This window comes from Homalodisca vitripennis, chromosome 8, assembly GCF_021130785.1.
Source record: "Homalodisca vitripennis isolate AUS2020 chromosome 8, UT_GWSS_2.1, whole genome shotgun sequence".
In the NCBI taxonomy this organism is placed as follows: domain Eukaryota; kingdom Metazoa; phylum Arthropoda; class Insecta; order Hemiptera; family Cicadellidae; genus Homalodisca; species Homalodisca vitripennis.
In genome coordinates this window covers 17,219,932-17,239,544 of record NC_060214.1, presented here as the reverse complement: position 1 = coordinate 17,239,544, position 19,613 = coordinate 17,219,932, and the positions used below count along the sequence as shown (strand labels likewise).

Below are 19,613 nucleotides of genomic sequence, written 5' to 3'. Positions count from 1 at the left end.
AATAATCTATATCAACAGCTGTAAACACTTTCAAATGATACGCGTAAGGTAATATTTCAATTTTACAAAGTACAATTTGATTATTAAAAATTGCAGTCAATTTTAGAAAATTACACGACATTGCTTTGAAAGATGATAAGACATGTTTTACGTGGCTTCAACATGTTGGACTCGTACCGAAAAACCGAGATGTGAAATTTGTGGGAAAGAAACAACTGTATCTGTGAGAGGAGCAAATATGGTCGTCTTCAGTTTTCCTAATTTTGGTTATAATAATTTGTTTCATAACTGTAAATATTAAATTCATATTTTATTTATTTTAATTTAAAACATGTGATTGTTATTGAGGACTATAAATACTTTTATATCGATTGATAGTGTCTAGGTTTTGAGATCCGAATATTAGGTATCGATGGTAACATTCTTAGATATAAAAAACCGGGTCCACTTATCGTACTCTACTCTTTTAACTGCTTAAGTAATCCACTATCAAAAACGTAAATAACCTTGAACACTGGCAGTATTCAGCTTATGCGCCGCAGTATATTAATGGACATCATTGCTTATCTATGAGGCAGTGAAGGTTACTGCAGGGTTGTTAGTTAGGGTGGGCTGAAAAAAAAAAATTATTTTTTTTTTTCAAGTGCTATACCGCGGAAAACTTGCATATATACTTCATAAATAAAATGCAACTGGGAAAAAAATTATTTTTTCAATATCACGGTAGCGCAATGCAATTAAAATAGTTCGTTTTTTGAAAAAAAACTTGGATTTTTTATAATTTTTTCTCCGGTGTAAAAACTTTAAATAATCAATCGCTATAGTGAAAAAAACTGTATAATTTGACTTAGAAAACAGAAATACACAATGAACCAGTTAAAAAAACAATGTTTACGGTAGCGCAAACAGCTTTAAATAACGGATAATTACGCTAAAAGGCGCAGTTTACAACACTGCCGTCCTGCGACAGTTTACTCACAATGCCTTTTTAATAAAAAGTTTTGTTTTAATTTATTTGTTGTTTTAAAGTGTGGGGGACTGCAAATTAATAATTCAAATTCCTTTTAACATAGTTTATTAGCATCAACTTAATCATAGCATTACACATTTTTCATGAAAATTGTTATTGAAAATTCAAAAAGGAATTTTGATTTGTAGGATATATTTCATCACAAGTCCATAATCATTCTTGTTTAGAAGTTTGAAGGCTGATTTGCTTTCAAAGCATGGCATAGCTGCTCTTGACTGTAGTGTAGTTCGGATGAGCCCATCTCTTGCTTCAAAACCAACTACTTTTTGTGAAGCGATGGTTACAAGTTTGATGCATCGTTCAAACCGCTTGCGTATGACAAGGAAATTTGTTCGAATCTCCATTCAGCTGCGGTGTCCCCAGTCAAGATTTTTGCAACGAATTTCTTCGTTGCTGATTCTTCTTAGTAATGGTGGTGGTGACAATGTGGTGGCAGTCCAGTCAATCAGTTCACTGTACTCTGTGGCTTGAAAAATTTAATTTGGGTGGATGGAAAGCTCTAATTGACTTTCTTTTGGGTGCTGATGTCCTGGCCTTTATGATTCGTCTCAAACCCAATTCTCTTATGTGAGTTCTTTTATCTACTATCATACTCAACATCAAGTTTTCTGGGTGGGCAAAGTAAGCGTTCCTTTCAATAACGGGGTCAATTACTTGAAGCAGATTTTCAGGCAGGAATCTTGAGGATTTTACAGTTTGAAATATGTGTTCTGGTCCATCAGTTAAGTACTTGCTTTTTTTGATATTGAACCAAACAGGCATGTATGACTTCAGAATAAAATGAACTACGATTTTATGTTCGTCTGATGGATATTCAACACTCACATACAATCTTAGAATCCTGTTAGCCATTGTTAGCCATCTTGCGTGAGAGGTGGGCCAGGTTCACGGTGAGATAAATCTATAGGACAGATTCCTGATTGTACAGCAGAACTTATGTCCAGTAAATACTGTTGGTCCTTGCTCAATATGCTTCGGTCAATATCTGGAATTTCACACTCCACACTAGCAAATTTCACCAAGGGGAGTTTTTCGCAGTTATTGAGCTCTGTTCCGATAGGTCCTTTAAATGTTGTAGGCCCTGTAGTGTCTCCATCCAAAAACTGGAACAAGTGTCGGAGTGGTAATTCGTTGAAGTGCAAGAGACAAACTGCCCACTGCATTGGCCTTTTCACTTTTTTCTTCAATTGTTCGAATTACGCCCCCTTTCCACCCTGTATTTGTAACGGTGCCGTCACATCCAATGACGTCTAAATCATCAAGGGAAAGTCCAGTTTTTTTTAAATAAGAAAATTATACTGTCGGCAATGTTTTGAGCAGATCCAGAACAAGGTGTCACATGACCAACATATACAGATCCAGGTTCTTGAATGATAGAATAATGTTCTTCCTTAATCACTCTCCGAAAATGCTTTGAATTTACCTTTTCAATCACAATAGTGTCATCTTTCCTTCCATCAAAATACAATCCCTTGAAATGTGTTGAGCTCAGCCTGATTCTGCACCTGCAGTTCTGTGCGGATAACCTTTTTCCCCCTTCGGATTTTATTTTTATCAATAACATTAGAATGTTCAGTTTCAGTTATAATACCAAAATCTTGCAAAAGGCTAGAAGCAATAGCAGCTGTTGCTCTATCAGAAACTCCAAAAACGATCACTTGTTAGCGCAGTATTAGTCAATTTAACTCGCATCTGCCATGGTGTCTTTACAACAGGTTGAAACTCTTCATCGCTACTATCCTCAATTTCTATTTATTTTCAGTTGAGTCAAAGTCTTCTATTTGTGTAGGTTCCATAGTTTTTGAGCACGATGGCTGTGACAATGAGTCAACGTTCGACTGACATCTGCTGTACTCAGTGTTTTTTTCTTTTTTGTCTTTGAATAATTTTTTTTGACTCCTTCACATCTACGTTACCAATTTTGCCTAAACTATGTTTTTCTTTGAAGGTACAAAAACTTAAGTTCAATGACTGGTACTTTTTTTTGACTTCTCACATGTACAAACAATCGATACCGGACACTCACACAAGTCAACGCCTTTCGGCAATTTCAATCTAATGTTATTGTGCATTTTGCATGCGGAGATATCAAACAGTCGCAAAGACTTTTGCTTGAATTCTTCAACTTTTTTTTGAACGAGTCTTTTTCCTTATCTCGTTTGTAGGACTTCATAAGACCTCTGTAACTGTTATTGTAGGCATTGATCATTTGAACAATTTCTGTAAAGGGAGACTGTTGGTATTGAGGATTTATCAAATAATTGCTTAACTTTCGGTGCAACAATATTAGAAATTTGTGAAAAAACTGTTGTTTTCAACAATTTGTTGTTGGTTTCCACAGCTAAATTGTAATGTTCAAGAAAGAAGCACTTTAAAACGTCTTTCATAGGAAGGCAGTTTACTTACAGGTAGTTTCCTTTGGGTAACCGAATATCGGACAATAAAACTCACTACGCGTAATTTTCTTGGACAAAGCCATGACACTCAACACACACTCAACTAAGTAACACAAAAGAAGCTTTGACACTGACAAAAGCTGCCGAGTCACTGACGCGAGCTCACAAAATGGCGAAGCAAGCGTACACAACGCAAGGAATTGTGGGTTGGGTACGAGTGGTGGGGGACACGGTACAGTCACATACAAAACGAATCATTCCGCGCGGGACGGCAGTGTTGTAAACTGCGCCTTTTTAGCGTAATTATCCGTTATTTAAAGCTGTTTGCGCTACCGTAAACATTGTTTTTTTTGGTACTTTGGGATTATACCGACCACACCCAGACATGAATCGTTATTTCACATTTCGTTTCTACTGATTACTAGATTAGCGTAGAAACAATATTTCGTCAATATAAAACAGGAATTGTCTTATCGCAAACCCCTCCCCATCCTCAGACAGACAGGTCAAAGTCGAGCGTCTAGTAGATAACGTGATTGCAGTCTCGCCGCCCGTTCAGCTGGTGCATCGCTTTGTTGTACTTCCGTGTTTTACCTCTACATTTCTCCAAACACAAAAATTCAACAAAAACAAAACATTTACCAAACTAAACTCTTTATTAAAAAAAACACTAAAAACTTGTTTTTATTCTTGATCACATTCCGCCACCCAAAATGCGAGTGCCTCCGGCCATCAGCGCGGGCATTGACAGCACCTTCGGTGCTGCCCCCGCGCTGATGTCGACGAAAGAAAAACATCCCTCGAGATAGTACCTATCAGTAAAATATCAAATTCTAGAGGGGCTAATCAGAAATATAAATGAATTGTAATGGAAAGGCAATTATGTACCGTGCAAATCACGTGATGCCGCGCGGCGGCCTGCCGTAATCAGGATTCTCGAGAAAGATAAGATAACAGCGATCACAATACCTGGAAATGCTTGTAAGTTTGTAATTTTGTAATTGAAGAGTTGTTTTTTCGTTCTATCATGTTTGTTTCTATAAATTTCTATTTTTGTGTTCTTCATACTAGTGTGGTCGGTATAATCCCAAAGTACCGTTTTTTTAACTGGTTCATTGTGTATTTCTGTTTTCTAAGTCAAATTATACAGTTTTTTCACTATAGCGATTGATTATTTAAAGTTTTTACACCGGAGAAAAAATTATAAAAATCCAAGTTTTTTTCAAAAAACGAACTATTTTAATTGCATTGCGCTACCGTGATATTGAAAAAATAATTTTTTTCCCAGTTGCATTTTATTTATGAAGTATATATATGCAAGTTTTCCGCGGTATAGCACTTGAAAAAAAAAATAATTTTTTTTTTCAGCCCACCCTATTGTTAGTGTTATACTAAGCTGTTGTTCTGACTACAGAACACTCAGCTAAGCTATCAGGTGCAGATACTGCTGGAAATAATAAATTACAAGAAGCACAGAAAACAAATAAAACCACAAAATGACATTTCTATTCCAATTCTTAAAAAACAGTTATTTGTGATTTGAACCAATAAAAATAAATATAAGCTAGTTTTGTTCAGGGTGGCAAGCAGAATACGTTAACCCTTTCACTGCCAACGTCCTGTTTTAAGGACGTTGTAAAACTATATCTAAACTGCCAACGACCTTAAAACCGGACGTCGGTAATCTACGCCTAAACTGCCAGCGTCCTTTTTTCCGGACGTTCGTAAAATAATTAATTAATAATATAGAAGTTCACATAATTGTCTTTTATTTGTGTTTACTGTGTTCAGAATGAAGCACAGAATACGTAACACATGTTGTAAAGTAATATTCTATTAACTCATTGCGGATCAACGACGTGAGGGTGACGCGGAGCGAGGCGTGGACCAAAAGCACAATGACGTGACCCTCACGCGGATGACGTGGTACGGATGACTCATTTGTTTTGAACGCTTATCGGTGTTATAAGCCTCGGAGATATTTATAGTCTGTTTTCCTGGACTGGCTTTTTTATCTTATCTCTGGTACTCGTCCACAAATACTTCCCTCGTTATCGGCAATAACGTTATTATTTGCGACAAATAATTTGTCTGAGGCGTACAGTCGTGGCGTTCGATTTTCCTTTGCCTCGTGTGCGTGTACGTAAATGAAATGGGTGACAATTTACGATCACCTGAATGAGATAGACTATTATTAGAAATTGGAAGTGATAAAATTGATGTCGATAGTGTTATTGAGGATGGAGACGGTTCTATCACGCGTATTTGTCCACGTTTTCATAATTACGCGGATACTAATGTTGACAGTGACAAGCGGGCTATCACACTAAAATCCACTACTAAGACAAAAGACAGTCTCAATACAGTGTAAATATTAGATTAGTTGTTTCTTGAAGTGACAGTTTTATTACAACATTTTTTTATTGTGTAAAACATTTGATCCGTCCTACATCAAGCAGCTACAACACGCAAAAAACGTTAGTAAAAATGTTACGTACCTGTATTTTTACATTTTTTATACTATAATATGACAAGAATGATTTTGTAAATAGCCTAAGAAAATATTCTAAGAACTATTTTTAAGTTGAAAAGAATAATAAAACAGTTTAGAATAGTTGAATAAGACAATAACTTGGTGAAGCAGTTGTTACAGTATGGTTTTTCAGATTGCCTTTAAATTTTGTGAGTTTGTAATAAGTCATAAAAACACTCATAAAAACTATAATTTTAAAGATATTTACATAGTTTCTTTTTTAATTTGCTTAAAATAGTATTGAGCTTCAAAATAAAACACTTTAATTTATATTGAATGAAGTTTACAAAATATAATCTCAAGTCAAACTAAAAAAAAAAAATTATATAAAAGGTAAGTACATATTTTGTTTCAAAAATATTATAAGTTCCTTGATACTTACTTACTTACTTGATACTTTTGTTTCCGCAGGAAGTTGGCCCATCTTAGGGCTTCTGCAGGTCCAAAACTGCCCTGCATAGGAGGGACAGTGTTTATGGTAGGGTGGGGTGTTCCAGCCCTTTACAATGATCAAAAAATTGTTCCATGCTATAGAAGGATTGATCTATTAGGAAATTTTTTAGCTCACTCTTGAATTTTTTGTTACAATTGATTGTTCTTATTATTAGTGGTAAAAACTTGATAAATTTTTAGTCCAGAGAAATTTGGTTTTTTTTCAAAAAGAGTAAGCCTATGTTGCATTGAGAAATTGTTCTTAAATCTAGTATTGTAATTATGACTATTGTTTATAAATTCTAAGTTTTGAGATTTTATGTACCAGGCACATTCATAAATATATAGACATGGAACTGTTAATATTTTTAGGTTTTTGAAGTGATCACTACAATGTGAGCGGGGAGGCAGGCCCAACATGGCTCTGATGGCCTTTTTTTTTGCCAAGTAAAAATTCGTTTGAGATTTGAGGCTGAGCCCCCCCACAGGATGATTGAGTAAGAGATGTGAGACTCGAACAAACAGTGGTATACAGATTTTTCCAATTGGTTGTTTTTGAGTTTTGCAAGGTTTCGAAGGACAAAAACGCCTTTGGCTAATTTGCTTTCAATTTTGACCAACTGTTCATTCCAGTCCAACCCATCATCCAATACCACCCCCAGCAGTTCTGCTGATTTTGTGACATCCATCTCCCTGTCACCTATGCACAAGCTAGGAGTCCAGGAATTTTTTGAATTTTTCTTTTGTTTTGTTTGGATGCAGATGCATTTTGTTTTTTCTTGATTGAGTTTGAGGTGGTTTGTTTCAAAAAATTGGGCTAGATTGTTTGCTTTGATGAAGGATTCTAATTCCAGGACTCCACAATCTCTGTGCCTGGTAACTAGGGTAGTGTCATCAGCGAACATGTAAAGATTTTCCACTGGAATCTTACTGGTTATGTTGTTTACATAAACCAGGAAAAGCAAAGGGCCCAGGATTGAACCTTGTGGCACGCCATTTCGGATCAAACTGGGTCTTGAAAGTGTGGATTTAATTTTGAATTTGGTTGTGCTGAGAACCTCCACTACCTGGTACCTATTGGTCAAGTATGAGGTTAGCCATGCAATGGCAGAATTTTGAACGCCCAGTGCTGATAATTTCTTCAATAAAATGACCGCATTGACACAGTCGAAGGCCTTCGATAGGTCAGCAAAACAGCCGAATACCGTCTCACCAGCCTCGACCGCATCAATGCAACCATTTACAAAATCTATTAAGGCCAGTTTGGTTGATTTGGATTTTCTGAAGCCATACTGCCTCTCCACCAGGAGTTTATTTTCCTCCAGGTAGAGAGTCAGCTGGTCACAGATTACCCTCTCAATGATTTTGGATACTGCCGGAAGGAGCGATACTGGACGATAGTTGCAGACATCGGACTCATCACCCTTCTTTTTGAAAAGAGGCCTCACCTTGGCCACCTTGCAGGCATCCGGGAAGGTGCAGCTGTTTATGGAGGCATTCACCAACTCCACAAGGGGTTTAGTCAGTTCCTTTTGACAGAATTTAATAGCCTTCATACATAGACCATCCACTCCGGCCGATGTTTTCGGTTTGAGTTTTGAAAAAAGTTTTTTTTAGTATTCTATCATCTATGGGCCTGAAAGATTCTAGTTTTGTGTTAGGGTCTATGTTTGGACCGTCATTGTCATCAGAGCAATAGTTTAAATTTTCATTTATTTGGTCTGCAATGTTTATGAAGTAATTGTTAAAAAATTCTCCGATCTGCTTTGGGTGATTTATTTTTTTGTTTCCATTAATTATTTCAATATTTGTTATCTTATCAGTGCTCTTTCCTCTAAAATTATTTACAACATTCCAGGATTCCTTTTGTTTGTTGTCAGATTCATTTATTATTTTGTTAAACCATTCTGCTTTTGTTGACTTGATTCTTAATCTGTAAGTCTCAAGGGCTGAATTGTATTTCTGTCTGTTTTCTGAATTTTTGTTTATTTTCCATTTATTAAACAATTCATATGCCCTGTTCTTTAAATTGCTTATTTCATTGTTCATCCATTTAATTCTGTGATTTTCTTTTATGGTAACTTCTTTTAAAGGGCAGGCTATATTGTAGTGGTATGCAAAAGTTTTGATAAAAGCTCCATATTTGTCATTTATATTTAGGGCGTTATAAAAATCTCTCCAATCTTCATTTCTCAGTCTAAGTTTTAATTCATCTAGGTTATTCTGTTTCAAGCTTCTTATTTGTTTTTTAGTTTTACAATTTTTCCCTTTGTGAGTATCAATATTTAGTGATATGGCATGGTGATCAGATAGGAGTGGTTCGATTACTTCGTTTTTGTGTTTTTCAAAATTTGTAATGAAGTTGTCGATACAAGTGGCAGAGGTATCAGTTTCTCTGGTGGCCTCTTTTACAGTTAGATTCAAGCCAAAACTTGTTAAACTATTTTTAAAATCTAATATGGTTTTATTTTCACACAATATATTCAGGTTGAAATCACCACCAAGTATTATATTGTTCTCTTTTGGTGTTAATTTAGAGAGGTAAAGTGTTAATTTGTTTTGGAATATGTCAATGTTTCCATCAGGGCTCCTATATAGGATGCCAATAATGGTTTTCTTATCATCTACTTCGGTTATTATTTCACAGCATTCAAAATTCTTGTTCTCAGATAATTTATTGCCAATGCTGGTTATTTTTAGAACTTTTAGTTTAGACTGATTTTGTTTATAGATTGCAACTCCGCCCATTCTCATCCCTTCCCTGCAAAAACTGTTTTGCAAAGTGTAATTTTGTATTTTCAACATGTTTAATTTAAAATCTTCAAGACCATGCTCAGAGACTAAGAAAAAATCAGGTTTATTGTCATCCAAAAATATTTCAGTTTGTGTTATTTTTCCAAGAATGCCCCTTATGTTTAGGTGAATTACTTTACAGGACCCTGTTATATTGTTAGATGAAGCTTTTTTCCCCAATTTAGCCTTCTGTCCCGTCGTGGGATATATCGGCTTGTGGTTATCTATGTGTTTTCCAGGGTCATGTCTATTTTTGCGTTTTTTTCATCCAGTGCTTTTTTTGGACTGACTAGTGAGAGATAGTTGATTATTAGGTCATTTAGGACATCCTTGCCCGTTTTGTTAAGGTGTAGGCCATGTCTAGTAAAGCAAGTCCTATCTAACATTGAATTTATGTTTAGGAACGCCCAGTTATTTAGTTTACATTTATGTTGTATGATTTCGTTTTGTTTTTTTTTTTTTTTTTTCCTGAATTGCACATTTAGATATTGTATTAAATACTAAATTTCTTGAGGAAAAAAACAAAGCATTATTTAGCTTTCAATGACTATAAATAGCAAAGCTATGAATTTTTATGTGAAACATTGCAAAATGTCCAAAATTGGCCTGGCAGTTTGGGTACATGCCCATGATGAACAGCCTGGCAGGTTGGGCGCATGTAGTAACAAAATTGTCTGGCAGTAAAAGGGTTAATAACATGGAAATTTTGATTGGCAACTCTAGCTGTTGTTACCTTTACTGATACCAAGTGCAAGACTACAGGTTAGAAATATGAACAGTGAACTTTACATAGCATTATAGAGAACTTATTTACACTTTTCCAATATTCAGAGAGTATATTAGTATCAGACATTGATTTTATATGAAAATAAGTAAAAAGGTATTGATTTTTCATTAGTAGCCTAAGTTATACTAACTGTTCCACTCATACAGAAAGGCTAATTTTATTATATTCTAATTTACTGCTCTTGTGGCCAGAATTGCAGCCTGCTGTAACCCTTTAACCACACTAGTAATTAGGACATATGTTTCACTGAGCTTAGTCCAGCCTGTGAGGAAGTTAACTTGGCCCTATGTTTAGCCTAGGACTATGCTAAACAGTGTACAAGTTTATAGTGATAGATACCTTATACCTTACAGCAGGGCTGCCCAACCTACGGCCCGCGGGCCGAATCCGGCCCGCGAGTCAGTTTTATGTGGCCCGCCTTGTTGCCAAAACAACCAAATTTGTTTAAAAGCATTTGAAATATTAAATAAATACAAATTTTGAGAAACAAGCAGTCTAGCCGATTTAACGTAGAACGAGCCGTATTCATTTGGTGGAGTATGAGTGTTGAAAGAAGTAAAGTAGTTGCAGACAGATTTCACTGACTACGGTGGTGGCTGCCGGCTGGCGAATAGAGCGCGCGTAAAGCACGGCACAGCGCGCGGTGCGGCGACGTAACCCCTACCCAACTCAAGGTCACCACTCGCCACGTAATTTGTATGTCCTAGTATCCTAGTAGGATTAATAAAAATCAATGTATTCAATTTATTGGTGACTTTTTTATTGTTCCCTCAGAATTAGAGCAAACATCCAAAAGTCTGGGTTTATATTTATTTCTACTAAAAGAACCTAAAAACATAATATATTATAAACCTTTACCTAACAACTAATAAATAATAAGAAATTACAATAATCAGGAAACAAGGGCAAAATAACCTTAAAACTCATATTTTGCACAAGATTTCTGGAACAAACCCCGGACAATACGTTTTGTTTGGGGTTCCAAATCCCCTGGGATGTTGGCCCGCCTGGCCATAAAGGCTTTACAATGTGGCCCTTGGGTAAAAAAGGTTGGGCACCCCTGCCTTACAGAATCATTATTCAGTAGCCCTACTCTCAGACAGCACAAACTAGCAGAAAATGTGTTAAAACTAAAATCAATATATCTAGGCATATTGTCACTCCTAGGCTATGATTTTAAGAAAATTATGTTTCATGTTTAAGTCTATAAACAGAATATTAAAAATCCATCTATTCGACCATTGCACAGTTAGTAAATGGCTAAATATATAAAAATAATATGAATTTCAAAAGGATACCAACACCAGGGTTTACTTTGCTTCTTTTTCTTGCGACCCATTGCAGCTTAGACAACACTAGTTCTGTTACAAATTAGGAACTAAATATTTCCTATTGTGCGTGTCAAACTTGGTAATATTTCATAACAAGTACTATTATAGAATATGTGTGTTATATAATTTTAATAAACTAATAACTACAATTCAACATAAAAACTTAATAACTTTGGCACCACCTTCAATTCACACTAGAAATAAAAATGGCTGACTAAGACATCGTTCAAGAAGAGTCAAGTTGATTACGCGTCTGCAGTCTGCACAACCCCGTACCAAGGCCAGCTGTATTACATATGTGATTTTATTTAATATATAACAGAGTACTACTATTAAGTTCAATAAAAAATAGTACTTCTTAATCTATATTTAAATTTTTCGTTTGAAACGTTTTTTTCTCTTGTTATCAATGACTTACTCATACCCTTGTAATTAAATTTTTCTGAAACCAAAATTACAAATATGCTTGGTTTGTATGATTTGGTTGTATAATAGTGTATGTTTTCAACTTAGTTATTTTTCATCCCCATAATTTATTTTAGGAGTGTCAGAAAACTCCACCAAATGACGTGACAAGTGGGGTGGGGATACACTTAATTGTACAAGTTCCACATAAACGAAAGTGTGCAAATTGGTCAACTTAATACAAATGCAAAATTTCAAAGAAATTACATTATGGAAAATGGGCAAACTCACTACCTCACACCAAACCAGGGGGTCACCAAAGAAGTCTAATAACCAGTATATCGTTAGCACGGCGGCGTCTTTTAGATTTTTATACATCAGTGGATTCCTGATGTCGAACATACTTTACTATCTTAAAATACCTATTTAAAATAGTTTTCACAGCCTGAACCAGGAATATTGCAATTGCATTTCTCTCAATATATACAACATGACTTTCTGCAAAGTAGGATATAGATTTCAATTTTCTGAAATCATTTTATGTACACATTAAAACTTACATCTGCTCAAATAAGTCTTTCATGTAGAAATGGCATATAGTCAAGACAGACCCTATGTTACTGAAGTTAATTTAGCCTTTAGATGAACCAATTGGTTCGGTTGCAACTTTGATTATGTATAAGCTTTACTTATCAGTCTATTAGAAAATATTGCATCCAATGCTTAAATCTGTTCCACTTGAAACGACGTGGTTGCGTGATATCTAGCAAACGTAGGAAACAGCAATATATTACACAAAATTATAAAACACGTGTCTTATTGAATAAACTTTTAAAATAACGAAAACTATTCAACATTTCAAATTTAATTCATACAGATGAGGTAATTGATATAAGATTGAAATGGAATAAAACTCTGGATAAAATTTTTAGTATTGTTGCACTATTTATGCTATAAAGACCAGAATTATCTTTCCCGAACAAAATTTCTGCCACACAATCCCCATAGATGCTCCTAGGTCTAATCTCTGAATATTCAAAGTGTTTAGCTAAGAGATCAACAACGTTGATACTAATAGTTCAGCTATCACTTTTTGAACGATTAGCTGTTAGCATTAGAACAATGATATTCGGGGAACACCAGAAAACTGAACGCATAATGAGATTTTAATTAGCGTTTCTCTTTTCATCTTCAGTAGTCTCCAAAGGTGGTGAGGAATCATAACTCTTAAACCATAACATCCAATGTTATATTACCAACAGCAAAATATCGGTGATACAAACAAACACTCTACCAAGGTATCTTTTTTGTTGATGGTGTTGGCCTAGAGATGGGAAATACCATTATTTTTCAATAACCTATTACCAAAATAACGTGGTTATTTGGTATTAAGTTCCAGTAACTTGTTAGCGATGTAACATGTTACCAGCCGATCCACGCTCGCTCGCCGATCCACGCTCTTTGCCTTGAGTCGCCCAGTCGCGATGTTCAGGCAAAGAAAACCCATGACAAGACGCTGATTGAAAGTATCTTGGCAGCCAGTAATCTTGAAGAAGAAGATTTGGTAACTTTTCACCGCCTGGGAAAAACTACAGTCACTAATCATCGTCCCCTGAAAGTTGTCCTGGTGAGCAAAGAAAAGGCAATCAAGCTCCTTAGAAATTTCAAGCGAGATGTTATTGTTAAGGTTAATGCCTCACTATCTGAAATGTCCATCTCTTCTGACAAGACTCCTGCAGAGCGTAGTTTTCTGGCGGATTTGCGATCAAAGTTAAACGATCGCATTGGAAAGGGTGAAACTGGGCTTACCATCAAGTTTTTTAACGGCACACCTAAGATTGTTCAAACGAAAAAAAACGATTAAACTTCAACGGGAAATCCAATATATCTATTTATTATCAAAATGTGAACGGACTGAGGACTAAGTTAAATGATCTAAGATTATTGTTAGCTACATGTACTTATAATATAGTAATGCTTACTGAGACTAACCTAACTCCAGACTTTCAGGATTGCGAACTTGGCTTTGTTAATTATAACTTATTCAGATGTGACAGATCTCCAGAGTCCAGTGACAAATCCAGTGGTGGAGGTGTCCTAGTGGCAGTGGACAAGGACCTCTCCTCTCGCCAAATTGTTACTCTAACATATGGCCCTTTTGAAACACTATTTTTGTCTATTACGTTGAATGGTAACATGAAGCTTCTGTTGAACTGTGTATATATACCGCCAAGTAAACCCCTCGGTGTGTATAATGATTATTGTCTTGCAGTTGAGGATGTCATGTCTACTGAGTCTGTGAATTTCATGGAGTCAGTCCTCATTGGGGACTTCAATATGCCTCGCATTGATTGGCATCTTGATGATTCAGCTGGTCTTACTGCCTCTGCCAGGGCTATCAAGGATTTGGCAGGCATGTTTGGGCTATTGCAAAATAACCATGACGTATTGAACTCTAGGGGAGTTCTCCTTGATCTTGTATTTGCCTCCACTGAATTACATGTAAGAAAAGAGTCATCTCCATTGCTCCCAGTTGATGTGCAGCATTCCGCCCTGAATATTGTCCTTCAGACTGATAATATTAATCCTAAACCTAGGTGTACCTATGTGCCCAGCTTTGGCAAATGTCGTCTTCATGAAGTATATAATAGTCTGATAGCTGAGGAACTTATTCTACCAGATGAAACTCTTGATGTTAATATGCTTTTTGAACATTTTTGTGATGTACTGAGGGAAATCGTTGCAAAACACGCTCCACTCAAGAAAATTGGTGCTTCCAGGTTTCCATGTTGGTTCTCCACCGAACTTACAAACCTTACAATTGAAAAGAAGAGACTGCATCGGAAATACAAGGATTCTCTCGATGAACAATCATACGCTGAGTTTTCAAGAATCCGAACTCAATGTCGTAATTTGTCAAGAGTGTGCTTCTACGACTACATTACGTATGTTCAAGGTTGCATTACCTCTGATCCGAAGGCTTTTTGGAACTTTGCTAGGAACAACAAACGTCTTGATATGTGCCCCTCTACTCTTAAGTATGGAGATCAATCGGAAACTGAGGCCAAGCAGATGTGTGATTTATTCGCAAGCTACTTTTCTTCTGTTTTCTCGCCACCTTCACTCGTTAGCAACAGTTACAGATTCAACACTCCCTTCTGCCTTAGCGAGTTGTCCTTCACTACCTCGGAGGTTTTTGATGCCCTGGGTGAACTTGATGTTACCAAGGGATGCGGCCCTGATCTTATTCCATCGAGTGTCCTTCGATACTGTAGGGTACTGCTTTGTAACCCTCTGCAAGCTCTCTTCAATAAGTCACTCCATGATGGAATCTTTCCAGACGTCCTCAAGCTGAGCTATGTCGTACCAATACATAAAGGTGGATCTAAGGAAGATGCTACAAACTATCGTCCGATAGTAATCCAGTCAGCTGTTGTCAAGATTTTCGAAAAGCTCGTTGTGAAGAAACTCAACCCTCTCTTTCTTAATGTCATCTCACCAAAACAACATGGTTTCTGCAGAGGAAAATCTACAACTACTAATCTGATTGTATTGGAAACGAAAATTGTTGAGGCCTTTAGCAACCGCAAACAACTCGATGCCATCTATCTTGACTTTTCGAAGGCCTTTGACAGAGTTAGTCATTCCCATCTACTGGCCAAATTGGAAGCTTACGGTGTTGTCGGGTACCTTCTTGAATGGATTGGCAGTTATCTGTCTAATCGAAGACTTGTGGTAAAATCTTTTGGATCCCTTTCTTCTGAGTTCGTCGTTACATCTGGAGTACCTCAAGTCTTGCATTTGGGACCCCTTTTATTTAACATCTTCATCAATGACATTGTTGACATCATTAAGGTGGACTCTCTTCTTTTCGCCGACGACATTAAACTATACAGTTCCGTAGAAAGTGAAGTCGATTGCTTGAATCTTTAGTGTGGCCTGGATGCAGTCAAGAGTTGGTGTCGTCAAAATGATATGACGCTTAATATAAATAAAAGCTCTTGTATCACATTTCATCGAACCAAGTCTCCCATATATTTCAATTATACGCTTGACGGTGCCCTATTATCAAGAAGCAACATTGTCCGAGATCTTGGCATAGTTCTGAGTGAAGACTTAACCCCCTACGAACATATTAACAACATTTGTGCCAGAGCTGCTAAGGCACTTGGTTTCATAACTCGCTCTTCCAGAGACTTTCATGATCCTACTGTACTCGGGACGCTATACTGCACACTAGTTCGACCTCTGCTTGAGTATAGTTGTGTCATGTGGTCTCCTCATCAAGTAACTTTGGTGCGCCAGATTCAATCTATACAAGACAAATTCATCCGTCTATTTGGTTGTAGGCTGGGATTCGCCTACAGAGACGTACCGCTGCGGTTTATCGAGGAAGAATTGGGACTTTGTTCCCTGGAAACCAGAAGGAGTATCCAGGGGGTTATGTTTCTGCACAAACTTATCACTGGTGGCATTGTTTGTCCAGAGATCTTGAGAGGAGTTTTCTTTCGCTGTCCAGTGGGTACGAGATTTTCAGAACTATTCGGCAGACGTCACGTTGGTTCGAACTATGAAGCCAATAGTACCCTCATACGTATCCAACGTCTTGGAAACATAGTATCTCCTCACGTGGACTTCTTCGCTGATAGTGTCACTGTGGTCAAGAAGAAAACTGTAAATGCCTTGGTATTATAGAAATTGCAAGCGTCATTTATGGTTATTGATTTTTGTTGAATTATATATTATTAGCGACATTTGTTATAGATATTATTATTGTTATTATTATTTATTATCTATGTGTGTGTGTGTGTGTGTGTGTGTGTGTGTGTGTGTGTGTGTGTGTGTGTGTGTGTGTGTGTGTGTGTGTGTGTGTGTGTGTGTGTGTGTGTGTGTGTGTGCGCGCGTATGTGTGTGTGTGTGTATGTATATGTAGATGCGCTGCTTTGATTCTTTGGAAATGTATTTATTATTCGTTTTCTATAACTTCAGATTTTTATATAAATTGTTATCCTTTCATAGATATTAATTCTGTTATCTTTTTTTCTTCTAAATATTTTATTTTTCATTTGTTGTTGACTGGTAACTTACGGATGTTTGTTTTGATATCAATTAATTATTTGCTTGTTTGTAAGTAATACGTAGCTCCTAGTCATTCATTAGTTTATGAATGTTAGCCACCACTTGTAAATTTTTCATTGTATATTTTTTGATGTATTGGGTTTCTCCCGTTGAAATAAATAAATAAATTATTATTATGCTGTTACTGAACTGACGTTAAGTAAGTTGTAAGTAAACTGAATCAGACTAAATCTACATGTGGGGGCTATTTAGACATACTATACGAAAATTTAACTAAATCAGTACAATTTAATTTTAGACTGGTAGACTACTTTGAAACATACTAATTATAAACTGGTTATTTAAAATTTTCACTGCACAATACAATTATTGTTTAGTATACAAAAACGTAACTAACTCACTACAATGTAATATTTCGATTATTAGACTACTTTTAAATAAACTAATTATAATTAATGATAATTGAGAACGAACAATTGAATGATGTTTACAATTGAAACTTGAAACAATTGAAACTTAGGTTTATTTCAGTTTTCCAGAAATAAGTCTTCTATTCTGTTTCTATAAATGTAATATATGTATGTATTATTATTTCTTTAATTCTGATAGTTTATTATCTGTGCCTACCGCACCATCCTGTTCACTCCACTACGTTATTGGTCCTCCTCCGTAGACTAATGGATATAGTCTCGGCTCTCTAACTGAGAGATCACGGGTTCAAATCCCGGGGAGGGTCCATCAGGTATAAACATGAAATAGCTAGTGATCAATGAAGCCGTCATAGCTTAAAGCTGAGGCTTAAAAAAATACGTTATTGGTTTCTCATTAACGTACTCGTATACCAGAAAAGCGTTACCAGAACTGGTCCGTGCCTAGCCTCTGCTTGCACGATAATTGCCTCAGCAAGGTTACTGAGTAACATAATACCAGAAATACGTTATGAGAACGTCAAATGATTCAGCCCGCCTGTTACTAAAATAACAGTGTTACTGGTAACGTAACACGTTATTCTGGTAATAAGTTGCCACTGAATAACGATGTACCGACAATAATACTTTATATACCGTCCATCACTAATTCGGACCCATTCTTTCGGAGGTATGACGTTAGGTGCTTTGAGGAAATTGTCGGTTTTGTGGTCTTTGTGCTATGCTCTGCTAACGCTTTGAGTTTTATATCCTTTTGGATTTGGTCATGGTGAAGTGAAATACCAAGCTGAAAAAAAGAGTCGATACCGAATGACGAGCTCCTCACGTGTGGAATTTAATGGGGTGATCAACCGAGGCGGAGAGAAAGAGTGGGGATGGAGGGGCCCCTCCTGCCAACTACAGATAGCCCGTGTATTAGAATAGTGGAATTGGCAGTCCGCGCGTTCTCGCTCTGTACTCATCTGAATTTAATTTAGTTCAGCACCTGGCAAACCTATTAAACTGTATCACTGTATTTTCAAACCCCTTTCCGTAGTTTAGTACAGCATACATATATTTAAATTACATTTTTCAAAGCTGGATGTTGCAGGATGCAGCACAATTTAATTATTGCAGGCAATCAATGTGACAAGCCTCTTAAAATGTACCACTGTGTTTTTAGCTTCTACTCTGAATTAAACACATTTCAGTAATTTGGTACAACAACATATATATATATATATATATATATATATATATATATATATATATATATATATATATATATTACATTTTTAAAGCTGGATGCTGCAGGACTCAGCGCAATTAAATTTATTTCATTAAACCTTGATTTTACAACGTAATTAATGGCAGGCAATTACTCTTGTCTACATACAAATAAACCAATACAACGGAGTATCGAAAGACCCAAAAAGACGTAAGGAAGTCTAATGTAACAAAGTAACCTCGTTACATTCAGTGGCGTAGCTATAAAACAGACAGAGAAATATATTGCTATTGCTATAAGTTAAAATTTGATCGTAATAATTTGAGGTTACTAAAATATGAATACTTAACAAAGTGTTTCAAATACTAAAGTTCTCAAAAGAAAATACGATAAGATATCAAAGGACATGCCACAGAAAGGAGATATGAGTCAACCAACACTGCAACCCTGCACCTGGCGTAGAAACGCTGGCTTGACTTATCAACTATCCAGCCACTTCCGTTTCATCCCAAATTGGACTGGTCTTCCCTCCAAAAATTATAAATAGCTCAGAACTAACAATCAATAATTTTCAGAACGTCTCATCGAACAGTAGCAGTGGTGTGGTGTGTGTACTACACACACACACACACACACACACACACACACACACACACACACACACACACACAAGTTTCTTTTTTAATCTTTTTTAATACCCTTAGTTTATTACAGCTATTACATAAGTAACTCTTATTACAGATTTTGTAGTGTAATTATTAATTTATTTACTACCAATTAAGGACTCCACATTATAATATGTTGCTTTTGCCCTATTAATTTGAATATATTCCAATAGCACAAAAAGATTATGACATTTTATTCGTTGTGCACCATCTCACATTTTGTAAAGTGTCTTTGGAGTTATAAAGAAAGTTCAATATTAATATAATTAATTCGATATAATTTCTATGTTTTGCAGATATGTTCGGATATAAAACGACTCATTAATTCGTATATAAAACGACTCATTAATTCATAAGATAATAGAAATCAGAACCGTTCCGAACTGAGGTCGCTATCAGCCGCATGTACAGAGTTTGTCAGGAATTTTCGGGATTTATCGGTACTGCTCGGCTCTGCTCGGCTCTGTCCCCACTCTTTCTCTCCGCCTCGGTTGATCACCCCATTAAATTCCACACGTGAGGAGCTC

The 19,613-nt window shown here is 36.2% G+C and overlaps 1 protein-coding gene across 2 annotated transcripts in view; it reads right to left on the bottom strand.

The window, feature by feature from the left end:
• LOC124367369 (BUB3-interacting and GLEBS motif-containing protein ZNF207) overlaps nt 1-11,539 on the bottom strand; it is a 65,813-nt gene extending 54,274 nt beyond the window's left edge. For both annotated transcript variants that reach the window (XM_046824132.1, XM_046824134.1), the window contains exon 1: nt 11,270-11,539. In XM_046824132.1, the coding sequence (XP_046680088.1) occupies nt 11,270-11,310 (41 nt within the window). In that variant the 5' untranslated portion in view covers nt 11,311-11,539. The remainder of the gene's footprint in view (nt 1-11,269) is intronic.
• Nucleotides 11,540-19,613: the final 8,074 nt, after the last annotated feature.